This window comes from Heterodontus francisci, chromosome 24 (assembly GCF_036365525.1).
Source record: "Heterodontus francisci isolate sHetFra1 chromosome 24, sHetFra1.hap1, whole genome shotgun sequence".
Taxonomy (NCBI): domain Eukaryota; kingdom Metazoa; phylum Chordata; class Chondrichthyes; order Heterodontiformes; family Heterodontidae; genus Heterodontus; species Heterodontus francisci.
The window spans coordinates 38,147,970-38,174,011 of NC_090394.1; the positions used below are offsets into that span (position 1 = coordinate 38,147,970).

Genomic DNA, 26,042 nt, shown 5'->3' on the forward strand with positions numbered 1-26,042 from the left:
TTGATGAGAAATACATGCCGGACGACACCTGAATAATCAATACTTTCTGATGCTACAAGTGATGCTCAATTGTGTCCATGTTTGGCAGCGTGACTCTAACCTGGAATAAGTTAACCTAAGCTCAACTTCTCCAAGTGAATCTTTTTTAGAAAATAAACTCTTTGGTCACAGAATTTCTTGTACTTATTACCATTAGTCATGGTGGGAGTGTAGACACAAAATAAGGATGATGAAATGGGGTAAGCGAAAGTGCTTCATCAGTCAAAAATTGTCTGAGTTGAGCACGTTTTTGATGAATGACAAAGGACATGTTGGTTTCGTTCTATTTATTTGTATTCTTGTATCTAGGGTGTTCAGATGTGGAATGTTGCAAACTGTTAAAGCATAGTCCCTAAATGAATCCTGTTTAAAAAGGAATTGGTTGCTTGAAAGAGAAGAATATTTAAAATTGGGAACAAACCAGTGAATGAGATTAGTCTAGCTGATTAAGAAAAGCACTGGTTTAAACTTGATGGGCTAAATGGCCCATTTTGCTAGTGTTTTATGATTCTATCCTCTGGGAAAACATTGGCTTCCTTGAACAACTTCAGTCTGTTACTGAGGCCTAATGTGGCTGTTAGCAGGAAATACTTCAGTCAGAGCTGCTAAGCTTTTGGGACATTTAGATTTCCATATTCTGACAACCCAAGCTTTATGGATCTATTTAGTTTTCTTTTATGGTTTTGACCTTGTTTGGAGCTGCCCAGCATTTGTGGAGACTAGCTGGGCTTTATGAAACAGACTTTGGGTTGCCTTATTTTTTAATTTAAGATACAGCACTAAAACAGGCCCTTCGGCCCACCGAGTCTGTGCCGACCAGCAACCACCCATTTATACTAATCCTGCAGTAATCCCATATTCCCTACCACCTACCTACACTAGGGACAATTTACAATGGCCAATTTTACCTATCACCTGCAAGTCTTTGGCTGTGGGAGGAAACCGGAGCACCCGGTGAAAACCCACGCGGTCACAGGGAGAACTTGCAAACTCCACACAGACAGTACCCAGAATCGAACCCAGGTCCCTGGAGCTGTGAGGCTGTGGTGCTAACCACTGTGCCACCCCTTTTTGAGACCTGTCCTCGATCAGTGATATCCTAGGGTGCTGCAGAGTATTAATGCAGTTTCCTTATGCTAATTGAGGAACTGGGCTGACACCATCAATGTGCAAGCCTGCAATTAGTTTCCAGTCACCAGTTGCTTTGCATGTAGAGGAGACTATGCTGGACTTCATTCATTGATGCCAGTTACAATGGATCGTTATTGGGTCAGTGTACAAGCTCATCTATTTAGTTTTCCATACAGCCCTGTTTGATCTCAATGGTGGGAGTAACTATCACTTGCTGATTCTGCCTTTCTTGCCATTGCCTCATTGACTTGGTGGCTGATCCCATTTGAGTTTTTCACTAACTTAGGGTTTGGGTTCCTCAATACTGAATCACTGCCAGAGCTCGAGTTGCAGTTCCTACTGTATGCACTAGTGCAACTTGGATGGTTTTATCCAGGTACAGGCATTTACAAAGTGCTATATTGTTTCTTGCTCACTGCCCTAATTTTTGGCTAGTTTACCCTTTTTTAATTGATACATTGTTACCTTCCAACCCTTTGGTTTATAGTCTATTAGAAGTCAGTTGGGTACTATCTTCCAGGTCTCCCTACTTTCTCCTTTTGTCCAGGGACAATCTGTTTCTGTAGAATTCAAGCCAGAGTTGAAAATAGCTCCACTAGACTTCATTATATTTGTCCTAGCTATTAACTCAAGGCAGCAACACTTGAAGATGTAGCGAGTAGGTACAGTACCTGCACAGTAGATATTTTAGATGGTCATTGATCTGAGAGTAACTCGGTGATTGCACAGGTGTTCCCTCAGTTGGACCCTCATTGCCGGGGACAATATAGAATATTCTACTAACCTATGACTTGTTCCTTATTTTGATCAGTGGAATGCTTATTTGCCCAGGGAGTGCAGATTGGCAACACTGAGTTTAGGCAGTTTTAAAGTAGTTGAGAAATGAAGGCTGTGTTTATCCAATTGATGTGGTCCAGTCATATGGAGCATTGGCTTGGTGTCATTCGTATTTCGTTCATGAATGGTACTGTCAACTTCAAGAGATTTAATAACTTCAGGTTGAAAGCCTGAGAAATGTCCATAGTTAATTATTGAGTAGGCATTTGGGGTCTGAGGTTTAAAAGGAGGTTCATCCTTTCTGTACTTTCTAACTTGCTTTCGAAGTTTGTTCTGGTGTGAGGTAAAGAAAATATTTTCAGTGAAAATGTGACAATTATTGTTGACTTTGTTTTAATGAAAGGGTTTGAGAATTTACCCTTTGTTTTCTTTCTCTTCCCAGCCATAGACCTCTTGTATGGGGGTATATATTGTTTTATGTGTCAAGATTATATATATGACAAAGACATGGAACAAATTGCCAAAGAAGAACAAAGAAAAGCATGGAAGTTGCAAGGTATGTAGTGCAGTGTTTTTTTTTGTTTCAATTCATTTTTGAGGTTGGGTAGAATGGATGCTTTCTGATGTGAAATTCTAGGGGAAAATAGTCAGGAAGAACCAACAGCCTGGTGAGTTAAGTCATGAGAATTATTGAGGTGCTCCTCATCTGATTGGAGTAACTAAGCGTAAGGAAAATAAAGAAAGAGATCATCGGTCCATTGAAGTTCTTTCCTCCTATACCTAGATATTAAGATAGTTTAGGTAATGTCAGCAAGGACCGAGAGATTTGGTCTGGTGCCAGATATGAACAGTGAAATTTTGGGCAAGCCAAAATTTATGGAAGTTGGCTAAAGGGGCTGGTGAGCAGAGCCCTGGTGTAATTAAGTCTGGAGGTGACAAAAGCACAGATGATTTCAGTTGTGGGTGGTCTGAGGTCCAGTGATGTTAGGTAGGCTTGTGGTGGAGATATGTGATCTTTATGATGGAGAGATGGGGGTCACAAACGTTCAGCTTGGGTTTAACATTGTAACGGTGATGAATAGTCTGGTTCAACCTGAGAAGGTGGTTGGGGAGGAGGATGGGGTCAAAGATTTATGGCTTCATCTTGTCGTTTAACTGGAAGTTAAGTTCTACATGTCAAGTTTCCCCTCACTGATTTTACAATCAAAAAAACAGTTCATTCACTTAAATTTTTCTTAATTTTAAAAGTCTTGAATTGTACCAGTCACTTTTTTGTGACTTTGTGTGCATCTTTTTCAAGGTTAGGATGACTGATAGCTAGCTGCTTGTCTTACTCTAGATCAGCCTTTCTATTGATTTTGCAGAATGTCACTCAGATTGTTGTAACATGCAGTCCAATACTCCTCCAGCTTGAACAGTGCTTCACACTGTCCAGATGCTGTCTGCAAATAAGACCGTTCCATGTTTACTGTTATCTGTTTGTATATGCATTGCTATTCATTTATTTGCATTAAAACCTGTATGCCATCTCTCAATTCTTGTGTTTTCTTTTCTCATTATCTGCCAAAGCTTTGTGGCATTAACAAATTTAATACTGCTAGATCCCTGTGGAATACAATTAGGCTACTCTTTCCCCAGGCAACTTTTTTTTTATCACCACCTTGTTTCTGTCTTAACTAATTCTCAATCTGTCAGCTAGTCAGTGAGTCTTAATTTCCTTAGTAGTCTTGCATACTGAGTTTCATTAAATGTCTTTTGAAAATCTAAGTAAACCACATCAACTGGATTGCCCCTGTTTGCTAGCTTAGTTGCTGTAGATTTGGTGCAAAACTTAAACTATACTGACTGCTCTCCTTGATACCTGTACTCTTTATATGTTCTCATGTAAACAAAAACTTGCATTTCTCGAGCACCTTTCATAAGTTCAGGGTGTTCCAAAGTGCTTGTAAAGCAATGAAGGAATTATGAAGTGCAGTTAATGTTGTAATGTAGAGAAAAGAGCAGCCAACAAACTCGCAACAAGCTCCCAAACCAATGAAGTAAATGACAATATAATCTGTTTTTAGTGAAGGTGGTTGAGGGATAAATATTCAGGTTAGCAGGGAGAACTCCCCTGCTCCTCTGAGTAGTGCAATGGGATATTTTGCGTTCACCTGAAACCTGAGGGCCTTGGTTTAAAATCTAATCCTAGAGATGGCATCCTCAACAGTGCCGCTCACTAGACTGCTCAATTCTCTGGAACTTCAAAATTTAAAGTCTTAGTTCTGAGCTGCCTCTTTCTGGTTATGTGCCTTGCAATTTGCAGCCATTTTGATGCACAGAACAAAAGATGTTTAAAACCTCTAGGGAAAATTTTTGTCTCGTTGTAGTGGTGGGAGAAGCAGAAGTGCTGATACTCTATTGTTGCTAAAAGGGGTATCTGTCCATGTTTGAGCTGACACAGGACATAGGTTTCCAAGAGAACTCTGGTCTCGATGGTAGGAAAGGATAGAGAAGGATTGAGGCTGAGAAAACTGGAGAGAAAGGAAGAAATCATAAATTTTGCATTAAATATATTGTGGAGGAAAAATAAGTCGGAGGGAATTGGACCTGCAGAGACACCTCACTGGAATGGTGCAAGTTCTGGCCTGTGGTAAGTCAGTTTTGTTTTAAATCTGTAATAATACAATAAAAGTAGGGAAAAAGAAAAACAAGCATTTGTATCACAGGATGACCCAAATACAATATTTTTCAAGTGTAGGCATGCAAAAATTATTATCGCAGCAAATGAGACGAAACATCATGCCAGCTGCAAGATACTGGCAACTGTTCCAGTCGGCAGTGTCGTGCATTGGGAGAGCCAGAGTATAATTTGACTTTTTTATTGTTACCTTTTCATTTTATCTCCGTCTGCCTACCCTGCAGAATATTGCAGCGGATGGAATGACCTTGGGTCCTCTTGGTCTAGCTTGTCTGCACACAGAATTTTCCAAAAAGAGGCATTTGTAGATTTCCTGCTGTATAACGAAATCCTGAGCCTCCATTCACTGGCCTGGAGAAGGGAAATGTCGTGTGTGGCATAGAGTTGTTCTTCTGTGATGTATCTGGAATACCATTGTGTTTTACCACAGTGCTCCTATATGTCAGAAATCATTTCCCCCAAAAAGAGAATCTTGGGTCCATTTGAAATTATTCTGTGGTGTACTATTTTTATTTATTTTTATTTTATTTTTTTATTTAGAGATACAGCACTGAAACAGGCCCTTTGGCCCACCGAGTCTGTGCCGACCATCAACCAACCATTTATACTAATCCTACAGTAATCCCATATTCCTACCACATCCCCCATATCCCCCTACCAATACTAGGGGCAGTTTATAATGTCCAATTTACCCATCAACCTGCAAGTCTTTGGCTGTGGGAGGAAACCGGAGCACCCGGCGAAAACCCACGCAGACACGGGGAGAACTTGCAAACTCCGCACAGGCAATACCCAGAATTGAACCCGGGTCGCTGGAGCTGTGAGGCTGCGGTGCTAACCACTGCGCTGCCCATTGCACTGTACTAGTGGAAGATTCACACCCACTTTGAAATTCTTTGTACTTTTGTTTAGAACCTCTGCAACATTAACCAGTATCTAGTCATGTGTCATCAAAATTGAAATCTCTTTAATCTTCTTAGGAGTTGGCGAAAAGTATTCAACATGGGAACCAACAAAAAGAGAATTGGAACTACTACGACACAATCCCAAACGTAGGAAAATAACTACAAATTGCACCATCGGTAAGTGAATTGAAGTTCAGGAAAAGTAAGGAACAAAATTTCTAGTGGCAATTATAATAGCTTGGTCAGTACATGGGTCATATTTGGAATTATGGCAGATTCAAAAATCGAATAGCAATATTACATTATATGGCAGAAGCAAATCACAGTATGTATTTTCAACCTTAACTTTTCTTGGCACCTCATGCATGGAAAATCACTTACAAGGACGTGAGATATACCAGTGGCTTTCTTGTACATTGAACTGTGTGAGGGCTTAGTTTTGTTTTTCCAGCAACAGTCTTGAATCTTGGTCAGTGCCAGAAATTTGAAGCTCCATGTATCAATTTTTGTGTTGGCACAGCAATTAATTATATCAGAAAGCTTCTGTTAATTTTGTTTGCTTAGGCTTGGAATTGTCCATTGCTTGGTATCAAGCAGCACAATGTCCTGTTGATGGTTGACATGGAAGTGGGGTCACCATCCTCCAGAAATGGGAACTTTGGCCGAAACCGTAGCCTTAATTTAGTTTGCTCTAGAACTTGATCCTCAAGCATGCTCTTGACCATTCTGGCTGTAGCCAGCAAATCCTAGAATCTTTGGGCAGTCAGTTCTGGAATTTTGAGATACTTGACTTGGCTGTAGTTCTGGGACATAGGAACTTGGGATTGCATAACCTAGTTTTTCCTCAAATCAGTATTGTAGAAGGCAACTGGAAGGGCACCAGACCTGAGATAGACAAAAAAAAAACCTGAAGATGCTGTAAATCTTGAAATCAACACTCCAGCAGGTCAGTCGACATCAGTGGAGAGAACAAGCAAGTTAACATTTCAGGTAGAAACAGCTCACATTGTTGCCAGGTCTAAAAGGGGTCTTGTAGAATCATTTTGTTTCAATACTGTTGAGTTGTTTTATTCCGTCTGCGATAAGTCAGGGTTGGAAAAGGCTGTTCAGCCCTTTTGAAGCAATCCTGCCATTGTATACATGTATTTACTAACTTTTTAGCATTGTTGCTGAGTGGGAAACCATATTGAAGATGTAGTGCAATTCTGGAGTCTAGGCATGACCTTACCCCTGGAGGAGGGAGTGTCTCATTCAGTTTGACACCTTGTGGAACATAACTGTGTAGAAATTACATAACATTATAATGTAGAACTGACCATTCAGCCCATCCACAGACTGACTGGGCTGAATTGCCTGTTTCTATGTCAAAATTTCTGTCCTCCAAGAATGGTAGCCTTAATCCTATGTGCCCTCTATCCTGTTCTTTCCTTCAACCACCTCTGTAACCTGTTCTTAAATGCTGATTGACATGGTCTGTGCTTGAATCATTGACTCAGTTAATTTTCACCAGTTTCTTCTCTGTCCTAAATCTCTTGCCAAATTTAAGAAGCATTTAAGTGGAGTAAACCTATCTGGGATTAATTGAATGTTTGCAGGTTGCAAACTCTGCCACTACAACTTTCCATTGAGTAATAGAATTTGCCAAGCACAAGGTTCGTCTTGATTGCCGGTTTTAGTTCTTCAGCTGGAGCATTCTCCTCTGAATGATTTCTTTGCCACTACTTCTTGCATCCTTTTATAGCTTCCTCTTTTGAATACCTAGACATTTGCTTTTTAAGTAAATTTATAGTCTCTACCTCATTAGCTAGTTGTGGCAAGGTATCCCCTGAGCAGAACAAAAAATGTGCTGCTGGGATGGGAATGCTGTGTGCACTGAGTAATTGAACCCTTTTCTAAACTGGGATATTGGTGAGCAGGCAGTGTACACTGTATGCTGCCGGCCTGGAATTTGTACTACAGCTATTAGTCCGAGACAATTATAAATGCAGCAGTATTATCCCATTATGGCCTCTAATGTGTTTTGAATAATGCTAATGTTTGTGTCTCCAGTACCCAGTCTGGTAGATGATTTCTTCCTCGTTTTGAGCAAAGGAGTTTTTTCCTGATGTCTGGTTTAAACATATTTGAATTTTTGTTTACTTGAAAAGGAAATTTAACATGTAATGTTCTGGGTTTATCTTGTCTATACCACTTAATTTCATAATGTTGCAATGAATCTGCCCTGTTCCTATAAGTGCTCTCATCCAGGAGTGTCAAATGCACTTGCACTTTGTAAGTTGTTGCTGTTATCTATCTTGTGGCTCATTCCTTACACTTAGAATATAGCCTCATTATTTTTTCTGTGTTCCAGTATAAGCGCATTGTTGTGCCCAAATTTATGTGTGGCATGACTAGTAAAGCCGAGCACTGTTCTGGCTAGGTATTTTATATTTCGATTTGCCTTTTTTTTTTCCCTCCACATTAGCTTAGTGACAGGTCCACTGTCTCTCCCAGGTCCTCTTTGAAGTCTCCCTGATTATTCAAATCCATTTGTTCGTTTCTGCCTCGCTAATACACTTATCAGTATTCAATTCCATTTGCTATCTATCTGTAGAATGGCATAACATTAAAATGCTTTTGGAATTTGTTTTGCACCCAAAGGCACTAACTGATTCAAAATATTGGAGGACTGGAAGTCAGACCAGATAATCGGATCTGATAAATGTTTAGTTTATTTTCATATGATAGCAATTTTCCTTTTTTCCTTTCTCCTCTCATTTTTGATCTATCTTCCCTCTTGTGGCAACATTTGTCAGTTTTAAGGACGTTTGGCCTAAATTTATCTTAAGTCTGCCCCCTATTGGCCATTCTCATCCTCAGTGTGTTCCTAATGAGGCATGGCAGATTTTTGACTCGGGAGAAAAATGTCTACTGGGAGCGAGGCTCTGTTCCCAGGCTGCTGTTATGCAGAGGTTCATTCCAGGACCAGGTGAATTGGAATAGGATTTCCCCTGAGGAGGAGGGCATTCTAAATTCATACAGTTTAATGCTTAATATATTTGCTGCAGGGCCGCCTGAAACTGCTCTCACTCCAGATTGCACACTGTTGGTTCTTTTATATCCACCTTTCTTTGAGTAGCAGTCTACAATAATAAACCAATCTAATGGGGTTGCCATTATTAATTGATTCTGAGTAGTTTCCTTTTTAAGTAGCTTTTATCCACTTGAGGCAACACAACTCCTGGCTGAGATGGAGAGCATGGCTCCATTGATCGTCGGCCTCAACTTTTCATTCAGTGCCAGATGCTGGCCACTATGCCCATCTTGGACTCTGAATTAATGTCTTTGGTTGGTTGTTTTGCTATACTTACCCTTTTGAGTGAGAGGGAGAGTAATTGTATATTTCAAATTATGTGCTCCTATGCGTCAGGTCCTTCTCAATCATCTGCTGAGACGCCCCCCCAAAGATCAAGTTGTATGTGACTGCAAGTATTTTTTGTTTTAAATTAAGCAATTACAAATTGGCATGTGCAATCCTGGGGCTCTGTGGGCAACGGGGGAGTAGGATGGGGTTGTGGATAGAAGAGATGGCGGAGGGGGAAAGAACATTTTGCAACACCACCCATTTTTGGGATTGTATTTTGCTATGTTTTCTCCAGAGTTGAGCTTGGTTTGACTTAGTGTGTGCTGCCTACATATCATGAAGTGAACTTGACCCCAGAAGGTCAAGAATGTATCTTCATATGCATCCATTTAACTTAATTAGGAGTAAATTACAATAGATCTGCAGCCCTGCAAATGCTGCATTGCTGATAAAAATGTAAAAAAAATCCCTAGTGTGGCTCTTGTAGTGAGTCATCAGTTTCTGCAGTAAAATCAATAAGCTTGGGTAATGATTGGTGTTTCTTGCTGGACCACTTATAGCCTTCAATTAACTGACTTCAATCACTATTTATATTCACTTCTAATGCAAAGGGTTATTGAAGAATCTGTTTGGGATTTAGTATGGTTTTGTGGCAAGAGATTTACTAATGTTCTGCTCTGCCACTTGTTTAACTGTGCCATCACTACCACATTGGGGTGTTATTCCTTGTAAAACATCTTATGCAACACCAAAGACTACCAACTTTACCTCATTTACCATATATAATCTTGTAAAATTTTTGAGGCTAAAATTCAGTCGACTTTCATGTGTCATATTTCAGAAATTTTAATAATGTCCACCATGGAGACAGGGCATAGAGTCAGATATACATTCAGGCAACATTCACTGACCCTATTCTGCAAATTTACCATGCCAGGCTTTCCCCTATTGGGGCTTTTATTCTTTAGCATCTTCATGAGCTGTGTGGAAAGCTTTCCCCAATCTAACGTTCTTCTCTGATACTTTGAATTCCATTGCTGCTGCACAATTATTCAACATCTTTGCACATATGCTGACATTTAGTTTAATCTGCGCTGTGTATTTGTTGTTCCTTGGTGTCTTATAGGGAAAATAATGGGGGGTCCTCGCTGAATGTTTGAGTATTTATACTGGTATATGATTAGAATGTTCTGTCTGCACCCTGAAAGTTATGGTCAACTTTTACACACTATGCAAGCAAAAAAAAAAGAATCAAAATTTTTTTTTAGCTTAAAGTTAGGGGTCGACTTTTGCACGAAATTGATTTTTACCCGAGTATGTGCAGTACCTGTTGCAGGTTGCAATCTCTGACGTGGCAGGTGGATGGTGAAGGAGAAGGCAGAAGTCAGAAGGGGAGTATCCGTTGTGGGGAGAGAAAGGGGGACAGAAATGAAGTTTGTTCCAACCAGAGTCAATGAATAATTGTTATACGTCCACACCCCCGCATCATCTGTGGATCTCCTACTGTACAAACAATTAAGTTTTCTTCCCCTCAAATTGTACAGCGCCATTAATATCTTTCTAACTTGCAAACCATTTTCTGAACTGATATCCATTTCATCAAGTATCAATTGATCCCAAATCAATGACTTTGTTCCTTTTCGTTCTGTTCCATATGCTATTACGTCAGGGAGAGGGCATTCAAAGCTTTTTCTTTTCTCCCAAGAAAATTATTATAGTTGCCTGAGCTTTTCTTTATCATGTAGCTCTCTGAGCTTTGTTTATTGTTCTATGAACCCTTTTATAATGCATCTATATCCTTTATTGAGGAAAGGGTCCTAAACTTGCATACTGTACTTCTAATCTGACTTCACCATTGATCTGTACAGTAGTGGGATAATGTGTTTTTGGTAACCTGATATTCTCCCAGATGTGTTTCTTTAAGTTATTTGCTGTATTAGTAACTGCTTCACGCTAGCCAGATGCTTAGAGTATGATCAGTGATCACTCCCAAATCCTTTCTGACCTCTCAGGCGAGACTGTTGTAGTCTCTAGATGACTCTGCCCTTTGTGTTTCAGTTTGTGCTATTGACAGTTCTTTTTTAAAAAAAAAAGCAGAAGGTCATTGACTTCAAGATGTATCCACTTTGTTTCTTGGGTGATTTGTGAATACCAACTTGTAATATTGTACGCTGGATGGCTCCCACTGTGTAATCTTGTTTTGATTTTTTTTTAAGCAACGGAAGAGTTGCTTTTTGTAGGTCTATTCTCATGAAATACTTTTATACCCTTCAACTCCAGCTCTTTGGCATCTCAGAAATATTGCGGTGGGTGTTCATCATCTCACTAGGTTGCATATCTCTAACTCCAGTGCTTCATTCCTGATTCTCCTTATATTTATTTAAAATTTTCATTTTAAACCTATGCTTAAATATTTTTAATGGGGTGTTTCCTGACAACGCAGAACGATTGATGTCATCCGAGCGTTGCCTCACCCCTTAATGGCTGCAATCGTCACCTCTGTTCCCCTGCAACAGTACCCTACTTCGGCTGCTTGCTCCCAGCCTCGCCACTGACGTCCCTGCTTTCCCCCCACCCCCGGTCTGTTCGCTCCAGCCTCGCCACTTCCCCACCTCAGCTAATTACTCCCGGCGGGGAATATGTCGCCGAGGGTGGAGCGAGCAGCCGAGAGGGGGGAAGCGCAAGGCCAGGAGCAAGTGGCTGAGAAAGTGAGGGGTGGGGGCATGGGGGAGGTAGTGGCAAGGTGGGGAGCGAGCGGCAAAAAAGTGCGATGGCATGAGGGAACGAGATACTGTTGGGGTTGGGAAGGAGACGGCAATCGCAGCCATTGAAGGGGTTTGAGGTTAATTCGTTTCTTGCGACAAATTGAGCAGTGCCATCTTTATTACTGGCAGCTGCCTGAGATGTCAACCATGACGTATCAGTTGATGCTGCATTTTGTGCATGTGCCAGTATTACACCACCTAGTGGTTGCATTGTCAGCAAACAGTCTTTTTTTTTTTTACTGCCAGTTACATTTTTTTTTGGTCTGTTTTTTTTTACTCCCTCTCCTGTCTTATGCGAGCATCAGTCCACTGCCCTGAGGCTGTTTATTCTGTTACTAATCAGATTAGGTAAAATAATCCCACGTAAACAGCCCCCGTGCTCAAATTTGTCCTCCTATGCTATAAATCTGGAACATTCCCAACTACACCAAGGGCTCATTCCACAAGCAGCATTTCCAACAGACAGCGACAGTCGCAGGAATGTGCCTTGAGGTGAGAGGCCTGCAATTTCACCAGATGCACTGTAGGAGTGTGTCTTAGTGAAATCATCCATTATGTGTCTAAACACATGTTGACCTATCTAATCCTGTTTGTTGTAACTGGTACTGTCCAGGTCTTGTTAGTAGAAGGATATCCTGATGAGGTAAGATGAAATAGGGTGGGAAGCTTGTGTGGTCCATAAACATGGCCAGTGGCCTGTTTCTGTGCTGTAAACTCTATTACCAAACTCAGCAAGCTCCCTCAGAACACCTTCCTACTTTTCTTTATTATTGATTCCTACGTGAACCATGATTTCCCTTCCCTTTTCTGGAAGTTTTGCCCCTCCATATTTGTCCTCGCGCTAGGAAGGTAATGGACCATTTGGGGCTTTCAGTCACAGCATGAACAATGTACTTTGTCCTGGTTATGGAATCCCCAGTACTAACGTGCAAGTTTTGGGTGCTACTGTTTCCCATGGGTCTCTCCCGAGCTCCATGCTGCTGTTCTTGCCTTTCCAGTATGTCTATCCTTGTCGTCATCATGGATATCAAAAAATGTCAGTCTGTTGGGATCTCAAGGGATATAGGTCAGTTATTTCCATCAATGTGTTTATATTAGTTTGCTCAAGTAGAAAAATCCCGCTGAATTTTGTTTCCTCCCCCATTTCTCTGCTGTACTTTTGTTCTTCTCTCTTCGTCCAGCTTCTTTGTCTCCACTTTCCTCTCCTCTGCCCCAAAGGATGATGCAAATAATTATCATTCCTGCTCCCCAACTTGCTGATGCCAAATTTCTAAAACCATCTATACAAAAGCAAAATACTGCTAAAGCTGAAATAAAAGCAAAAAATGCTGGAAATACTCAGCAGGTCAGGCAGCATTTGTGGAGATAATCTTTTGTCAGATCTGAGCTACACTAAAACCACCTGGCTGGTTTCAGCGTAAAGGCATGCATTCCTAACTCCACTTGTGATTGTGATTCTAGTGTGATGTGTCTAATTTAATGGTTGTGCTGAAGTAAACACACAGCGCATTCTCTGCTCTGAAACACTGCTCACCTGTTCATTATAGTGTTGAGATCTATGAAATCTTAAATTGCCACAGAAGCCTTTGATGTCTGGTGAAGTTGCTCCTCTCTTTCAACTGCTGCAACCTCCCAAACTGCCAGTGAGGGGCAGCATATTCTTACACTGGCTGGTGGGATCTGCTGGAAAATGGCTGAAGAACGGGGAAAGGAATGAGACGGTATAAACTCAAGTGATTCCAGAAAGGATTAAAAAGGATGTTGGGAAAAATGACATTGGCGGGTATTTTTATTTTAAAAAGAATCTCAATTCTTTGCAGCAAACTATGGTCAAAGCAGAACCCACAAACATTCAAATGACTTGGATAGTTGTTTGAAAGAAAGGGGTAGTAAAGGTGTTGGAAGCTAGCAGCAGAGTGGATTAGACAGTACTGTTCTTGGGACATTGACAGATGAATGCCAGTATGTTTTTAAAGATTTGGTGGCTTACTTTACCATCTGCATGTTGTTAAATGTGTCTGTCTGCAATTTTTTAAATATTGTTTAATGTTAATTTTGTGACTAGTTATACCCAAAAACTCTTAGAGCTGTACATGAGCTATAGTGAAAAAGCAAAGGTAATTTCTGCATGTGTGTTTTTAGTATCCTGAATGATTTCAGAGGTGGCTCATTGCTCTGCAGGGTTGTGCTATTTTCGCACTGGTGTAATTAGACACTTCCTATTGATTTTAGCTTGGAGATGCAGCTCCTCGTCAAGGTCACTGCAAAACTCCCACCATTTTTTTTTCATTCATGGGATGTGGGTGTCATTGGCCAGATCAGCATTTATTGCCCATTCCTAATTGACCCTCCACCAGCTTTTGAAGCCCTTGTCCCCAGTAGAACTATTACTCTTTCTCACCGTAATCATTCCCCTGGTATACCTCTCATTGCTACTCCCTAAAGTCCAAGGGATACAGACTTGAATGTCTTTGCACAACTAATTTAATCACTCATCGCCAGATCTGGCTTGATCACTTGTAGTATTGGGCAATGCTCTGAGTCACTGAAACTATCCACTGTTCAAAGATCATCCAGAAAGGCAAAAATAATACCCAGCTTTTCTCTCCACCACAAACTGTCATAAATAATTTTTCCCTGCTTCTCCACCCTCACCTTTAACAATCAATGTGAGGAGCTCATGACTTTTTTTTGGCAAAGATCAAGATCATCTGTTCAGCTGCCTCTTCCCTCCCTTCCCCTACACCACCGTACTTAATGTTCTCTAAGATTCCCACCCCTGTTGTGGCCTTGAATTTGCATCGTTCCCTAATTTCTCTCCTATCTTCCCTCATGCTCATCTGGTCAATGATATGGTACCTCTTGTTCTCTAGACCCTATTCCTACTAAACAGTTGACCACTCAACTTCCCTTCCCTGGCTACTATGTTAGCTGATATTAGTGGTTCTCCTCAGGTACTGTTCCTCTTTCAAATCTGCTGCCATCACTCGTTTCATCAAAAAAAACAACCCTTGACCCCTCTGTCCTTGCAAACCCCATCTCAAGCTTCCCTTTCCCATCAAGTCCTTTTAAATGTATTGTTGCCTTCCAAATCCATGCCTATCTTTGGAGGGATTCAGACAAGGAATTCCTAGAATCAGATTTCTGCCTCGTCAAAGTACTGAGTTGGCTATTGTAAAAATTGCAAATGACATTCCATGTGTCTGTGCCAAAGGTAAACAATCCTTCCTTGTCCTCCTCAACTTATCTGAAGCCTTTAGAGTCATCAAGCGATACAGCACTGCAACAGGCCCTTTGGCCCAACAAGTCTGCGCTGACCATCAACCACCCATTTATACTAATCTTACGTTAATTCCATTTCCCCCTCACATCCCCATCTTCCCTCAATTCTCATACCACCTACCTATACTAGGGGCAATTTACAATGGCCAATTTACCTATCAACCTGCAAGTCTTTGGCGTGTGGGAGGAAACTGGAGCACCTGGAAGAAACCCACGCGGTCACAGGGAGAACTTGCAAACTCCACACAGGCAGTACCCAGAACCGAACCTGAGTTGCCGGAGCTGTGAGGCTGCGGTGCTAACCACTGTGCCGCCCTAAACATGGTTTGACATGGTCCGCCATGAAATTCTGCTCCAGCGCCTCTCCAACATTGTCCAGCTGGGTGGTACTGCACTTTAATAAAAGCAAAATACTGCGAATGCTGGAAATCTGAAATAAGAACAAGAAATGCTGGAACCACCCAGCAGGTATGGCAGCATCTGTGGAAAGAGAAGCAGAATTAATGTTTTGGGTCAGTGACCCTTCTTCGGAACTAGCAAATATAAGAAATGTCAAAGGTTATAAGCAAGTGAGCCGGGGGTGGGGCAAGAGATAACAAAGGAGAAGGTGTAGATTGGACAAGGCCACATAGCTGACCAAGAGGTCATGGAGCAAAGACAAACAATATGTTAATGATGTGTTGAAAGACAAAGCATTAGTACAGATGGGGTGTTAACGAACTGAAGATTGATGAGCAGCAGCAAGTACAAACATGAAAAAAAAAACAGTGGGTAAGTAAACTGAACAAACTACAATGAAATGAACAAAAGAAAAAAAAATTGTTAAAATGTAAAAAAGAATAATTAAAAATAAAAGTAAAATGGGGGCCTGTCATGCTCTGAAATTATTGAACTCATGTTCAGTCCGGCACGCTGTAGTGTGCCTAATCGGAAAATGAGATGAGGTACTGCACTTTCCTGCTTTCATTCTTATCTGATCATAACCAGGAAGTCACCAGCAATTGCTTCTCTTCATGTTCCCGCATTCTTATCTCTCTAGTATTCCCAAGGATCTATCCATGGCACCCTCCTTTTTTTTTTCTCATCTGCATGCTGTTGCTTGGCGACGCACAGTATCAGTTCCCATGTTTATGCTGACGGTACCCAGCACTGCCTCACCTGCACCTCTTAACCCCTCCTTTGTTTCTAAATTCAGACTACTTGTCCGACATCTGATACTAGATGAGTAGAAATTTTTTCCAAATCAATATTGGGAAGACCCAAGCTATTGTTTTTAGTCTCTGTCACAAACTCCATTCTCTAGCCACTGACTCCATCCTTCTCCCTTGCAGCTATCTGAGGTTGAACCAGACTGTTCACAACCTCGGTGTCGTATTTTACCCAAGATGAGGTTCCTACCACACAAGCATGCCATTACTAAGACCCTGCCCTTGCCTCTGTTTATCTGTTGCCTGAACCATCATCCATGCCTTTATCTTGAGCTTTGATTTATTTCAATGCACTTCTAGCCAGCCTCCCATGTTCTACCCTCTGAAAACTTGGTCATTCAAAATTTTGCTGTCTGTGTCCTAGCTCACACAAAGTCCCACCCACCCATCACCCCTGTGCTTGCTGAACTACATTGGCTCTTGGTCAAACAATTTAATTTTAAATTTCTCATCCTTGTTTTCAAGTCATCTCTTCATGGCCTTACCGCTCCCGATATGTGTAATCTCTTCCAGCCCTACATCCCACCCCCTCTAATTTTCTGTGCTCCACCAATTCTGGCCTCTTGAGCATCCCCGATTTAAAAAAAAAAAAAAAATAATTGCTCTACCACTGGTGACCGTGCATTCAGCTGCCAAGGCCCTCAGCTCTGGAATTCCACCCTCATTATCCCATCCAACTCTCTCTTTGCTTCTCTGTCACTTTCCTCCTTTTTTAAAGATGCTCCTTAAAACTTACTACTTTGACGAAGCGTGGTCGTTTGGCCTAATATCTCCTTGTGGCTTGGTATTGAATTTTATTCTGTAATGCACCTGTAAAGTGTCTTGGGGCTTTTGTTACATTTAAAGGTGCTATATAAATGCAAGTGGTTGTGATGGTGAGCTGCTACCTTAGATCCCTCCAGTCTGTGTGGCGTAGGTACTCCCACTGTGCTGTTCAGTAGGAAGTTGCAGGATTTTGAGCTAGTAATGATGAAGGAAAGGTGATAAGTTTCCAATTCAGGATGGTGTGAAACTTGAGGTGGTGGTGGTCCCATGTGTTTGCTGCCTGCATCCTTCCCTTGAGGTGGTAGAGGTCACAGATTGAGAGGTGCTGTCGAAAAAGCTTTGGTGAGTTGCTGTAGTGCATCTTGTAGATGGTATTTAATGCTGCTACTGTGCATTGGTAGTGGGCAGGCAGGGGGAGGGTAAAGAATAAATGTTTGGCACCCCATCCACCACCCGAATCAAGTGGGCTGCTTTGTCCTGAATGGTGTCAAGCTTCTTGAGTGTTGGAGCTGCTCTTGTAGGCAATCGAAATTCCATCACATTCCTGATTTGTGCCTTGTAGATGATTGAAAGGCTCTGGGGAGTCAGAAGGTGAACCACTCCTCAATGTCCAGCCTCTGATCTCTTACAGCCGTAGTGTTTCTGTGGCTTGTCCAGTTAGGTTTCTGGTCAATGGTGACCTTCAGGATGTTGATGGAAGATTTGACAATGGTAATGAATTTAATGTCAAGGGGAGGCTTTCTCTTGTTGGAGATGGTCATTGTTTGGCAGTTGTGTAATTTGAATGTTACTTGCCACTTGTCAGCTCAAGCCTGAATGTTGTCCATGTCTTGCTGCATGTGGGTATGGACTGCTTCATTATCTGAGGAATTGTAAATAGAATTGAACACTGCAGTCATCAGCAAATATCCCCACTTCTGACTTTATGATGGAGTGAAATTCATTGAAGCAGCTGAAGATGATTGGGCCTAGGACACCTCCCTGAAGCACTCCTTTAGGAATGTCCCGGGACTATGATGATTGGCTTCCAACAACTGCAAAAATCTCCTTTTGTGCATAGTAAAATGTCACTGGCATTATTAAAAAAAAAAAAAATGGCACTGAGCCACATTAGGAGATATTAGGGCAGCTGACCAAAAGCTTGGTCAGCTTTTAGATTTTAAGTAGTATCTTAAGGAGGAAAGTGGGGTAGAAAGGCTGAGCGGTTTAGGAAGGAAATTCCAGAGCTTAGGGCCCAAGCAGCTGAAGGCACAGCCATCGATTAGTTGTGCAGTTAAAATCAAGAATGAAGAGGAGACACAAATTAGAGGAACACCGATATCTCTTGAGGGTTGTGGGGCTGGAGGAGCATAGAGATCAGGAGGGGTGAGGCCATGGGGGATTTGAAAACAGCAATAAGAATATTAAAGTCGAGGTGATATTTAGCAGGGTACCATTGTAGGTCATTGAGCACAGGGGTAATGGCTGAATGGGAATTGGTGCAAGGTCAGACACTGGCAGCAGAGTTTTGGTTGAGCTCAAATTTATGGAGGGTTGAATGTGGGAGGCTGGCCAGGAGTGTGCTGGAATAGTTGAGTCCAGTGGCAACAGTCATGGATGAGGGTTTGTCGCAGATAAACTGAGGCAGGGGCAGAGTCAGGTGATGTTATGGAGGTGGAAATAGGTGGTCTTAGTGATTGTGATGGATGTATGAAGTGAAAGATGGGTGAATGTAAGTTATTCAGAGCAAAAAATAATAGTGAACGGTGGGCCTTGGGAATCCAAGTTGGTAATGCTGCTGTTTACTATTTATACATAAATGATCTGGACTTGAACTGAGGGAACAATCTTGACATCAGATTGTTTTTCCAGAATTTGTTTGAAACAATACTCAATAATAAGGATGGTGTAGTCTGACTAACTCATCCAATGGATGGCAAATTTTGTCCCAAAATGTTGAAGCTTCAATTATCCCCAGAGGAATGAAGTTGTGCCACTTTTTGTCGTAATTGTGACTTGTGTTGTGACTATAAAGTGCAAATATACTTTCAGTAAATGTATTGCTTGGCTAGTACTCAGTCTTGCAATTTTGCAGGGTAATAAAAGTACATTACACTAAATAGAATAATTTTACTATTGGTTTAGCATTTTCAGCAACTTGTACCCAAAGTTAAAGACTGTTGCATGCTTTCACTTTATAACTCCAGTATTCTCTGTTTCAGGTCTCAGAGGCCTAATAAACCTAGGGAACACCTGCTTCATGAACTGCATTGTCCAGGCACTTACCCACACTCCACTACTCCGGGACTTTTTCCTTTCTGACCGACACAAATGTGAAATGCAAAGTCCCAATTGCTGTCTCGTCTGTGAAATGTCTAGACTATTTCAAGAGGTGAGTGGTTATCAGCAGTTATGTGGCAACCATCGAATGTAATACAAGTTACTGTCTGCAGCTCGATCTCCCAATTTGAGTCCCAATGTGTTCCTAAACCACAGGTGTCAAACAGCTTCTGAAGGGTGCCAAGAAATTACCTTCCCTTAATGTTTCTAATTATAAATATCAATTAGGAGAAAAGGAAATGTCAGTGAATATATCATTTTGCCAACAGTCTAACATGTTTGCTTAGTATTCAGATTGCTAATTTGTTTTGTTTCCAGCTTTTTTTTATAGTTAAACCTGTTTCATTAGACATGTGAACCTCCTTTCTTTGTACCAGTATTTTTTCCTGCTCCAGACCAATACTCTTCTGTGAACTTCCAATTCTAATGAGACAAGCCAACATGATTAACAGGGCTTGTACACATTCACTGTTGTATTTGAATGAATTACTGTCTGTTTCAAGCATTAGTTGCTGACTTGCTACAATTGACTCCACTATACAATCAAGCAACACAATATCGCATTCAGTCTAAGGAGACCCTTCGTCCATCGAGTCCATGCTGGTTCTCTGTAGAGCAATCCAGTCAGTCCCATTCCCTGCTCTATCCCCATAGCATTGCAGGTTTGTCTCCCTCTAGCGGCCATCCAATTTCCTTTTGAAATCATTGTATCCGCTTCCTCCACCGTTTGGCAGTGAGTTCCAGGTCATTACCACTCACTATGCTTTTAAAAAAAACAATTCTTCCTCACATCCCCTGCTCATTTCTTGCCCAAAACCTTAAATCTATCTTCCCTAGTCCTTGTACTATCGGCTAATGGGAACAGCTTTTCTTTGTCTACCTTATCTAAACCTGTTAGAATCTTGTACACCTCTATCAAATCTCCCCTCAATCTCCTCCTTTGTTCCAAGGAGAACAACCCCAGCTTCTCCAACCTAACAGCTAAAATCCCTCATACCTGGAACCATTCTGACAAATCTCTTCACCTTCTCAAGGACTCTCTCATCCTTCCTAGTTGTGGCCCAACCAAAGCTTTACATAGGTTCAGCAAAACTTCCCTGCTTTTGTACTCCCTGCCTCAATTTATGAAGCCCAAGATCCCATATGCTTTGCTAATTACTCTCCATATGTCTTGCCGCCTTCAAAGATCTATGTACATGAACCCCTAGGCCCCTCTGTCCCTACACACTCTTTAGAAATGTGCCATTAAATCTATATTGTCTCTCCATATCCCTTCTGCCAAAATGCATCACCTCACACTTCTCTATTAAATTCCATCTGCCGTTTGGCTATTCTGTTAGCCTATCTTATGTCGTGTTGCAGTCGATTGGCATCATCCTCACTGTCACACCAAGTTTGGTATCATCAGCAAATTTTGAAATTTTGCTCTGTATTCAGATATCCAAGTCATCTATATACATCAAAAATGTAGTGGTTCTAGTACTGAACCTGGAGGAACACCACTGTCTACCATCCTCCAATCTGAAAAACAACCATTTACCATGACTCGCTGTTTTCTGTCCTTAAGCCAATTTTATTTTTCCAAGATGACCATGACCAACCACCCCCCCCCCCCCCCGCCACCCCCAGTCAATTCCATGAGCCTCAATTGTGTTAACCAGCCTTTTATGTGGTACATTGTCAAGTGCTTTCTTAAAATCCATATAGACAACATCCACCGCATTCCCTTCATCAACCCTCTGTTACTTCATCAAAATTTAATTAGATTAGTCAAGCACGATCTGCCTTTTTATAAATCCGTTCTGGCTCTCCTTAATTAACTCAAACCTCTCCAAGTGCCTGTTTTTTTTTTTTTTCTCGCCGCTGCCGCTCCCCTCCCCGCCCTGATTATTGCTTCTAAAACCTTACCCACCACTGTTAACTGACCAGCCTGTGGTAGGAACATCCTTATACTCTTTCTTGAATAATTAATCTCAGGTGAGATTAACAATGGGTCTAGCATCAATTATTATTTGCGGAAGAAAGTTCCAAACTTCTATCGCCCTTTTGTGTGTAGAAGAGTTTCCTAATTCCACTCCTGAACAATCTGGCTCTAATACGAACATGCATACGAACTAGCAGCAGGAGTAGGCTATTCTGCCCCTCGAGCCTGCTCTGCCATTCTATAAGATCATGGCTGATCTGTTTGTGGACACAACTCCAATTTCCTGCCTGCCCCCCATACCCTTTGAATGTTTTTAAGGCAGATGTCGACATATTCTTGACAAACAAGGGAGTCAATGGCCCTGCCTCCACCACTCTTCAGGGAAGAGAGTTCCACAGACTCGCGATCCCCTGAGAGAAAATTTCTTCTCGCCTCTGTCTTTAATGGGAGATTCCTTATTTTTAAACTGTGCCCCTTAGTTTTAGTTTCTTCTGCAAGAGGAAACCTCCTTTCAACATCCACCCTGTCAAGTCCCCTCAGGATCTTGTATGTTTCAATAAGATCACCTCTCAGCCTTCTAAACTCCAATGAATACAGACCCAACCTGTCCAACCTTTCCTTCTTAGATGACCCTCTCATCCCAGGAATCAGTCAAGTGAACCTTCTCTGAACTGAAATGTTTAAACTGATGCTCCCTTGTCCGAGACACTCCAACCAGCAGAAAAAGTGGCCTGAATTTTACCACCGTGTTTGAGACCCCGACATCATAGTAAAAAGCATGTCCTGAGCCAGTAATTGCCAGCAGCAGGACCACCTTAGCAATTTCAGCACAGGCAGCCTCTGAATTGGCCACCTGCGGGCCTGCTGTCCTGAAGCTTTTGCCCAATCAGAGGGCCGGAAGCTCTGAAACCTCAGCAGTGCCACTGGGAGAGGTGGGCAATGCTGAGGTATGCAGGAGACCTCGGGAGCTGGGCCAGTAAGTGTATTTTTTCTAAATAAAAAATCACGGGGCTGAGGATCGGAGGGGCAGACACCTCCAGGAAGATTGTTGGGGCCACGAAGGCTGCCTTCCCTGCCTCCCAGCCATTGAGCCTGGTTTTTCCTCACTTGCGCCCCCTCTCTTTTTCCCCCCCCCCCCCCTACATGTCTGGGCCCAGGCTCTGGCTATCTGCCATTTTACTGGCCCCTCCCAAAACTCATTGAACAAACTCCATTCGAAAGATCGTTGGTGTTTGGGTTTAAAGTGACTTTTTGTTGCTGTGCAAATTTCTTGGACTAAAGAAAATTAGTTTTGAACATATTTCTCTGTTCCGGCAAAGGATCTTTAACTGAAACATTTAACTGATCCAACCTTCCTCTTTCAGATGCTGATAAATCTGTTTCCAGCATTTTCTGTTTTGATTTCTGTTTCCAGTGTGTTTTTTTTTCTTTATAACACTGCAAATCCAGTGTGCTTTGGGCTATATTTCAGAACTATACAAATACCTCATCTGCTTTTACTCATTTAGGTATCCTATGCAAAATGTCAGTCACTTTCTTCAAAAAAAATGTTCGTGTTATCAACCGAATAACCACAATATACATACTCCATGAATTATTTTGAAAGAGCTCAATGTATCCAATTACAGCTGGAGAGGGAAGTGGCTCCATTATAAGGCACCTGACTCTCTTTGTAGATCCATGTGAAGTTTAAGGAAAAGTTTTGCATTTATGGTGATGCCATCTTGTTTCTTCTTTTCAAATGCTTGAAGCCAGTATAAAATCTACCTAAATTGAAAGGATATGAAAAGAAGTGCTGGTCTATTTTGCACCAGGCTAATGCATTACTGAATCTGGAAGATTTTCTTTTTCAGTCTGCTTGTCATCTGTTGAAGTGTTTTTAAATGAGTGGCCATGGTTTCATTTGTTTTCACTAGACTACTGGTTCATGTGGGGGAAGGTGGTGGCATAGTGGTAATGTCACTGGCTAGTAATCCAAGGCTCAGGCTAATACGCTGGGGACATGGCTTCAAATCCCACCATGGCAGATGGTGAAATTTGAAATCAATTAATAAATCTGGAATAAAAATGAACCACGAATTAAAAATGAAACCATTGTTTGGTTTTTACAACAATCTGGTTCACTAATGTCCTGTAGGGAAGGAAATCTGATGTCCTTGTGATTCCAGATCCACAACAATGTGGTTGACTCTTAAATGCCTTCTGAAATGGCCTAACAAGCCATTCAGTTGTAACAATCCAAGGGCAATTAGGAATGGGCAATAAATGCTGGCCCTAGCCAGTGATGTCCACATCCCATGTATGAATTTCTTTTTTAAAAAGTGTGAACAGATTCTCCAGATCATGTGAAAATGAAGCACTTTATCTCCTCTCAATGCAGCCTGCCATCCAGTTCGAGGTTTCAACTCTCTAAACTGAGTGTGTCTACAACAGCTGATTACGGATGGCCCAAGAGTCCTCTATGTTCTAGCTGAAATGTCTCTTAAATGTCAGCATTGCATTGTCCAGCTAAAATGTTGTAGGTTGTATAACTGCAAGCACATTCAGCAGAGCTTCGAAATCAGGGTTGTCCAACATACGGCCCGCGTGCCATGATCCGGCCCATCAAAGGTTTCCATCCATCCATCCAACCTGCTCCCGGGGCTGTTCCTCATCCTGCCTGTGACTGGAGATGAGAAATTTCCCTTTGTCGTTGTCTTCTTACAGAGCGACCTTTCTAAAAACATTGTGCTGTCAGTTTCACAGGTGTCAGCTGCTGATATCGGGAACAGCCAAAGTCAGAACCAACTGGAAGACCCCCGAGTCTGTGGGGAAACGGCTGTTCCTGATATCAGCAACTGACTCCTGCTGAGCATTCTGCTCTCTGCGACTGAGAGAAGGGGAGATGGGGGGGGGGGGGGGTGGGCAACACTGGGGACACTGGTCGAGAGAGAGACAGGGCGGGGGGAAGAGACAGGGTGAGTGGCGACAGACAGGAGGTTGGGGGGAAGATAGAGAGAGGGTGGGTGGAGACAGAGGTGGAGTAGAGAGAGTCAGGGTCATTTACTTACAACACAGAAGGAGGCCATTCTTTTCATCGAGCCTATACTTGCTCTCCACAGAGCTCTGCAGTCAGTCCCAATCCCTGGCCTGATCCCCGTAGCCCTGCAAGTCATTTTCTGTCAGGTGGCCATTCAGCTTCCTCTTGATGTCATTGATTGTGTCTGCTTCCACCACCCTTGTGGGCAGCGAGTTCCAGGTCATTACCATCCACTGTGTTAAAAATTGATTCTTCATATTTCCCCTGCATTTTTGCACAAAACTTTGAAAGTGTTGCCGAGTCCTAGAGTGGTGGGGTGGTGAGAGGAGAGAGATCATGGTCTCACTTGAAAGGTGGACATCTATCCAGAATACTTTGCATCGCTACATCAAATGTGTGGGCAGAGATTGACTACTTATACAAGCAAAGATAATGTCAGGTATGTCACTAAATCAGTTTTCCATGTAATGACAAGAAAGTAAGTCAATAAATTAGTCTTCTCATTTAAAGCTTTGTCACAAAAATGCACATTTGTTTTTATGAAGATTTTTAATGCCTTTATGTTTAGAAATTTGCTCACCGGCCCCCTGGGCCACGCAAAAATCGTAATGTGGCACTCTGCCCGAAAAGGTTGGACAACCCTGTTCTAAACCCATTGCATCTTGGAGTGCTGATTCATATACTCCAATAGTTTTTGATTAAACTACTGTATATGCACAATGAAATGGACTTCCATTTTCTCGTAACAAAAATGTTTCTTTTTCTTTCACCCAGTTTTACTCTGGGTACCGATCTCCGCATATTCCATATAGGTTACTGCATCTGGTGTGGACGCATGCACGGCATTTAGCAGGGTACGAGCAGCAGGATGCACATGAGTTTCTGATCGCTGCACTAGATGTTCTACATAGGCACTGCAAAGGTAAAGACCAATAGAGATAGAGCTCTATTAAAGCCAAAGCCTTCGTTGTCATGAACGTTTTTATATTTTCTCCCCAAAAATCATGGGGTTAAAAAAAAATCTGAAAATGGCTAGAGGTTTCTACCCCACGTGGCTAATGCCTCCCGAGCCTCCATGACAATCAAATGACTTTTTGAATTTTACTGGTGGGGGTTGGGGGGGGGGGGGCAAAAAAAAATTTAAGTGGTCTAGCCACTGATCAAAGTGCTGGATTTCTTTGTTCTTTTGATGATTGCTAGTTCTTTAAGTTGTGTTCTATATTCAGTGCTTTAATTTGGTTAATTGTTTCATACTATTTCCAATATGAAGGATTAGCTAATTAGAGCAAGAAACAATTAAAGCTGCAGGCATGACTGTCCATGATTGGGCAAAGGAATTGGAGGATGCACAAGAGGCCAGAGTTGGAGCAATACAGACTTGAAGGATTGTGGGCTGGAAAGGGGTTATGCAGGAATTTGAACACACATTGATTTCGTCAGAAAATAAGCAAAGAACAAAATTTTCGCAAATACAACTTTCTGTATTAAATGATATCTGTAATGGCTACCATTTGCAAATCCTGCACTTGTGTACAGTTCACTGGATGGCAGGTTAATAATGAGTTCTACCACCAAGCTGTGAAATGTGGGTACTGTTAGAAACTGTGAGGAACATTGTTTACTTCAACAGTTTGAACAAAATCATTTTCGTTATGGTGTGAAGTGGAATTATTTTGGGACCTTCAAAATAAACCTTCCCCAACCTCACCCCCATCCCCATCCGCAAACTTGTTACTTGGCAGGTGGATGGACTGTCATGCCAAGTGCTTAAACCTGCAGGCAGTCTGGCCTCTGTAGCATTGTGTGGCACTGACTATGAACTGGCATTGGGCCAAGCTGTGCTATTTTTAAAATGATTTTTATCATTTGAAGTCAATGGTATGTA

General features: G+C 41.8%; 1 protein-coding gene across 6 annotated transcripts in view; it reads left to right on the forward strand.

The window, feature by feature from the left end:
• The window catches only part of usp22 (ubiquitin specific peptidase 22), a 138,068-nt gene that overhangs the window by 93,819 nt on the left and 18,207 nt on the right, over window positions 1–26,042 (forward strand). For all 6 annotated transcript variants that reach the window (XM_068055958.1, XM_068055960.1, XM_068055959.1 and 3 more), the window contains 4 exons: window positions 2,390–2,503; window positions 5,608–5,709; window positions 19,097–19,266; window positions 24,932–25,079. In XM_068055958.1, coding sequence (XP_067912059.1) covers window positions 2,390–2,503; window positions 5,608–5,709; window positions 19,097–19,266; window positions 24,932–25,079 — 534 coding nt within the window. The remainder of the gene's footprint in view (window positions 1–2,389; window positions 2,504–5,607; window positions 5,710–19,096; window positions 19,267–24,931; window positions 25,080–26,042) is intronic.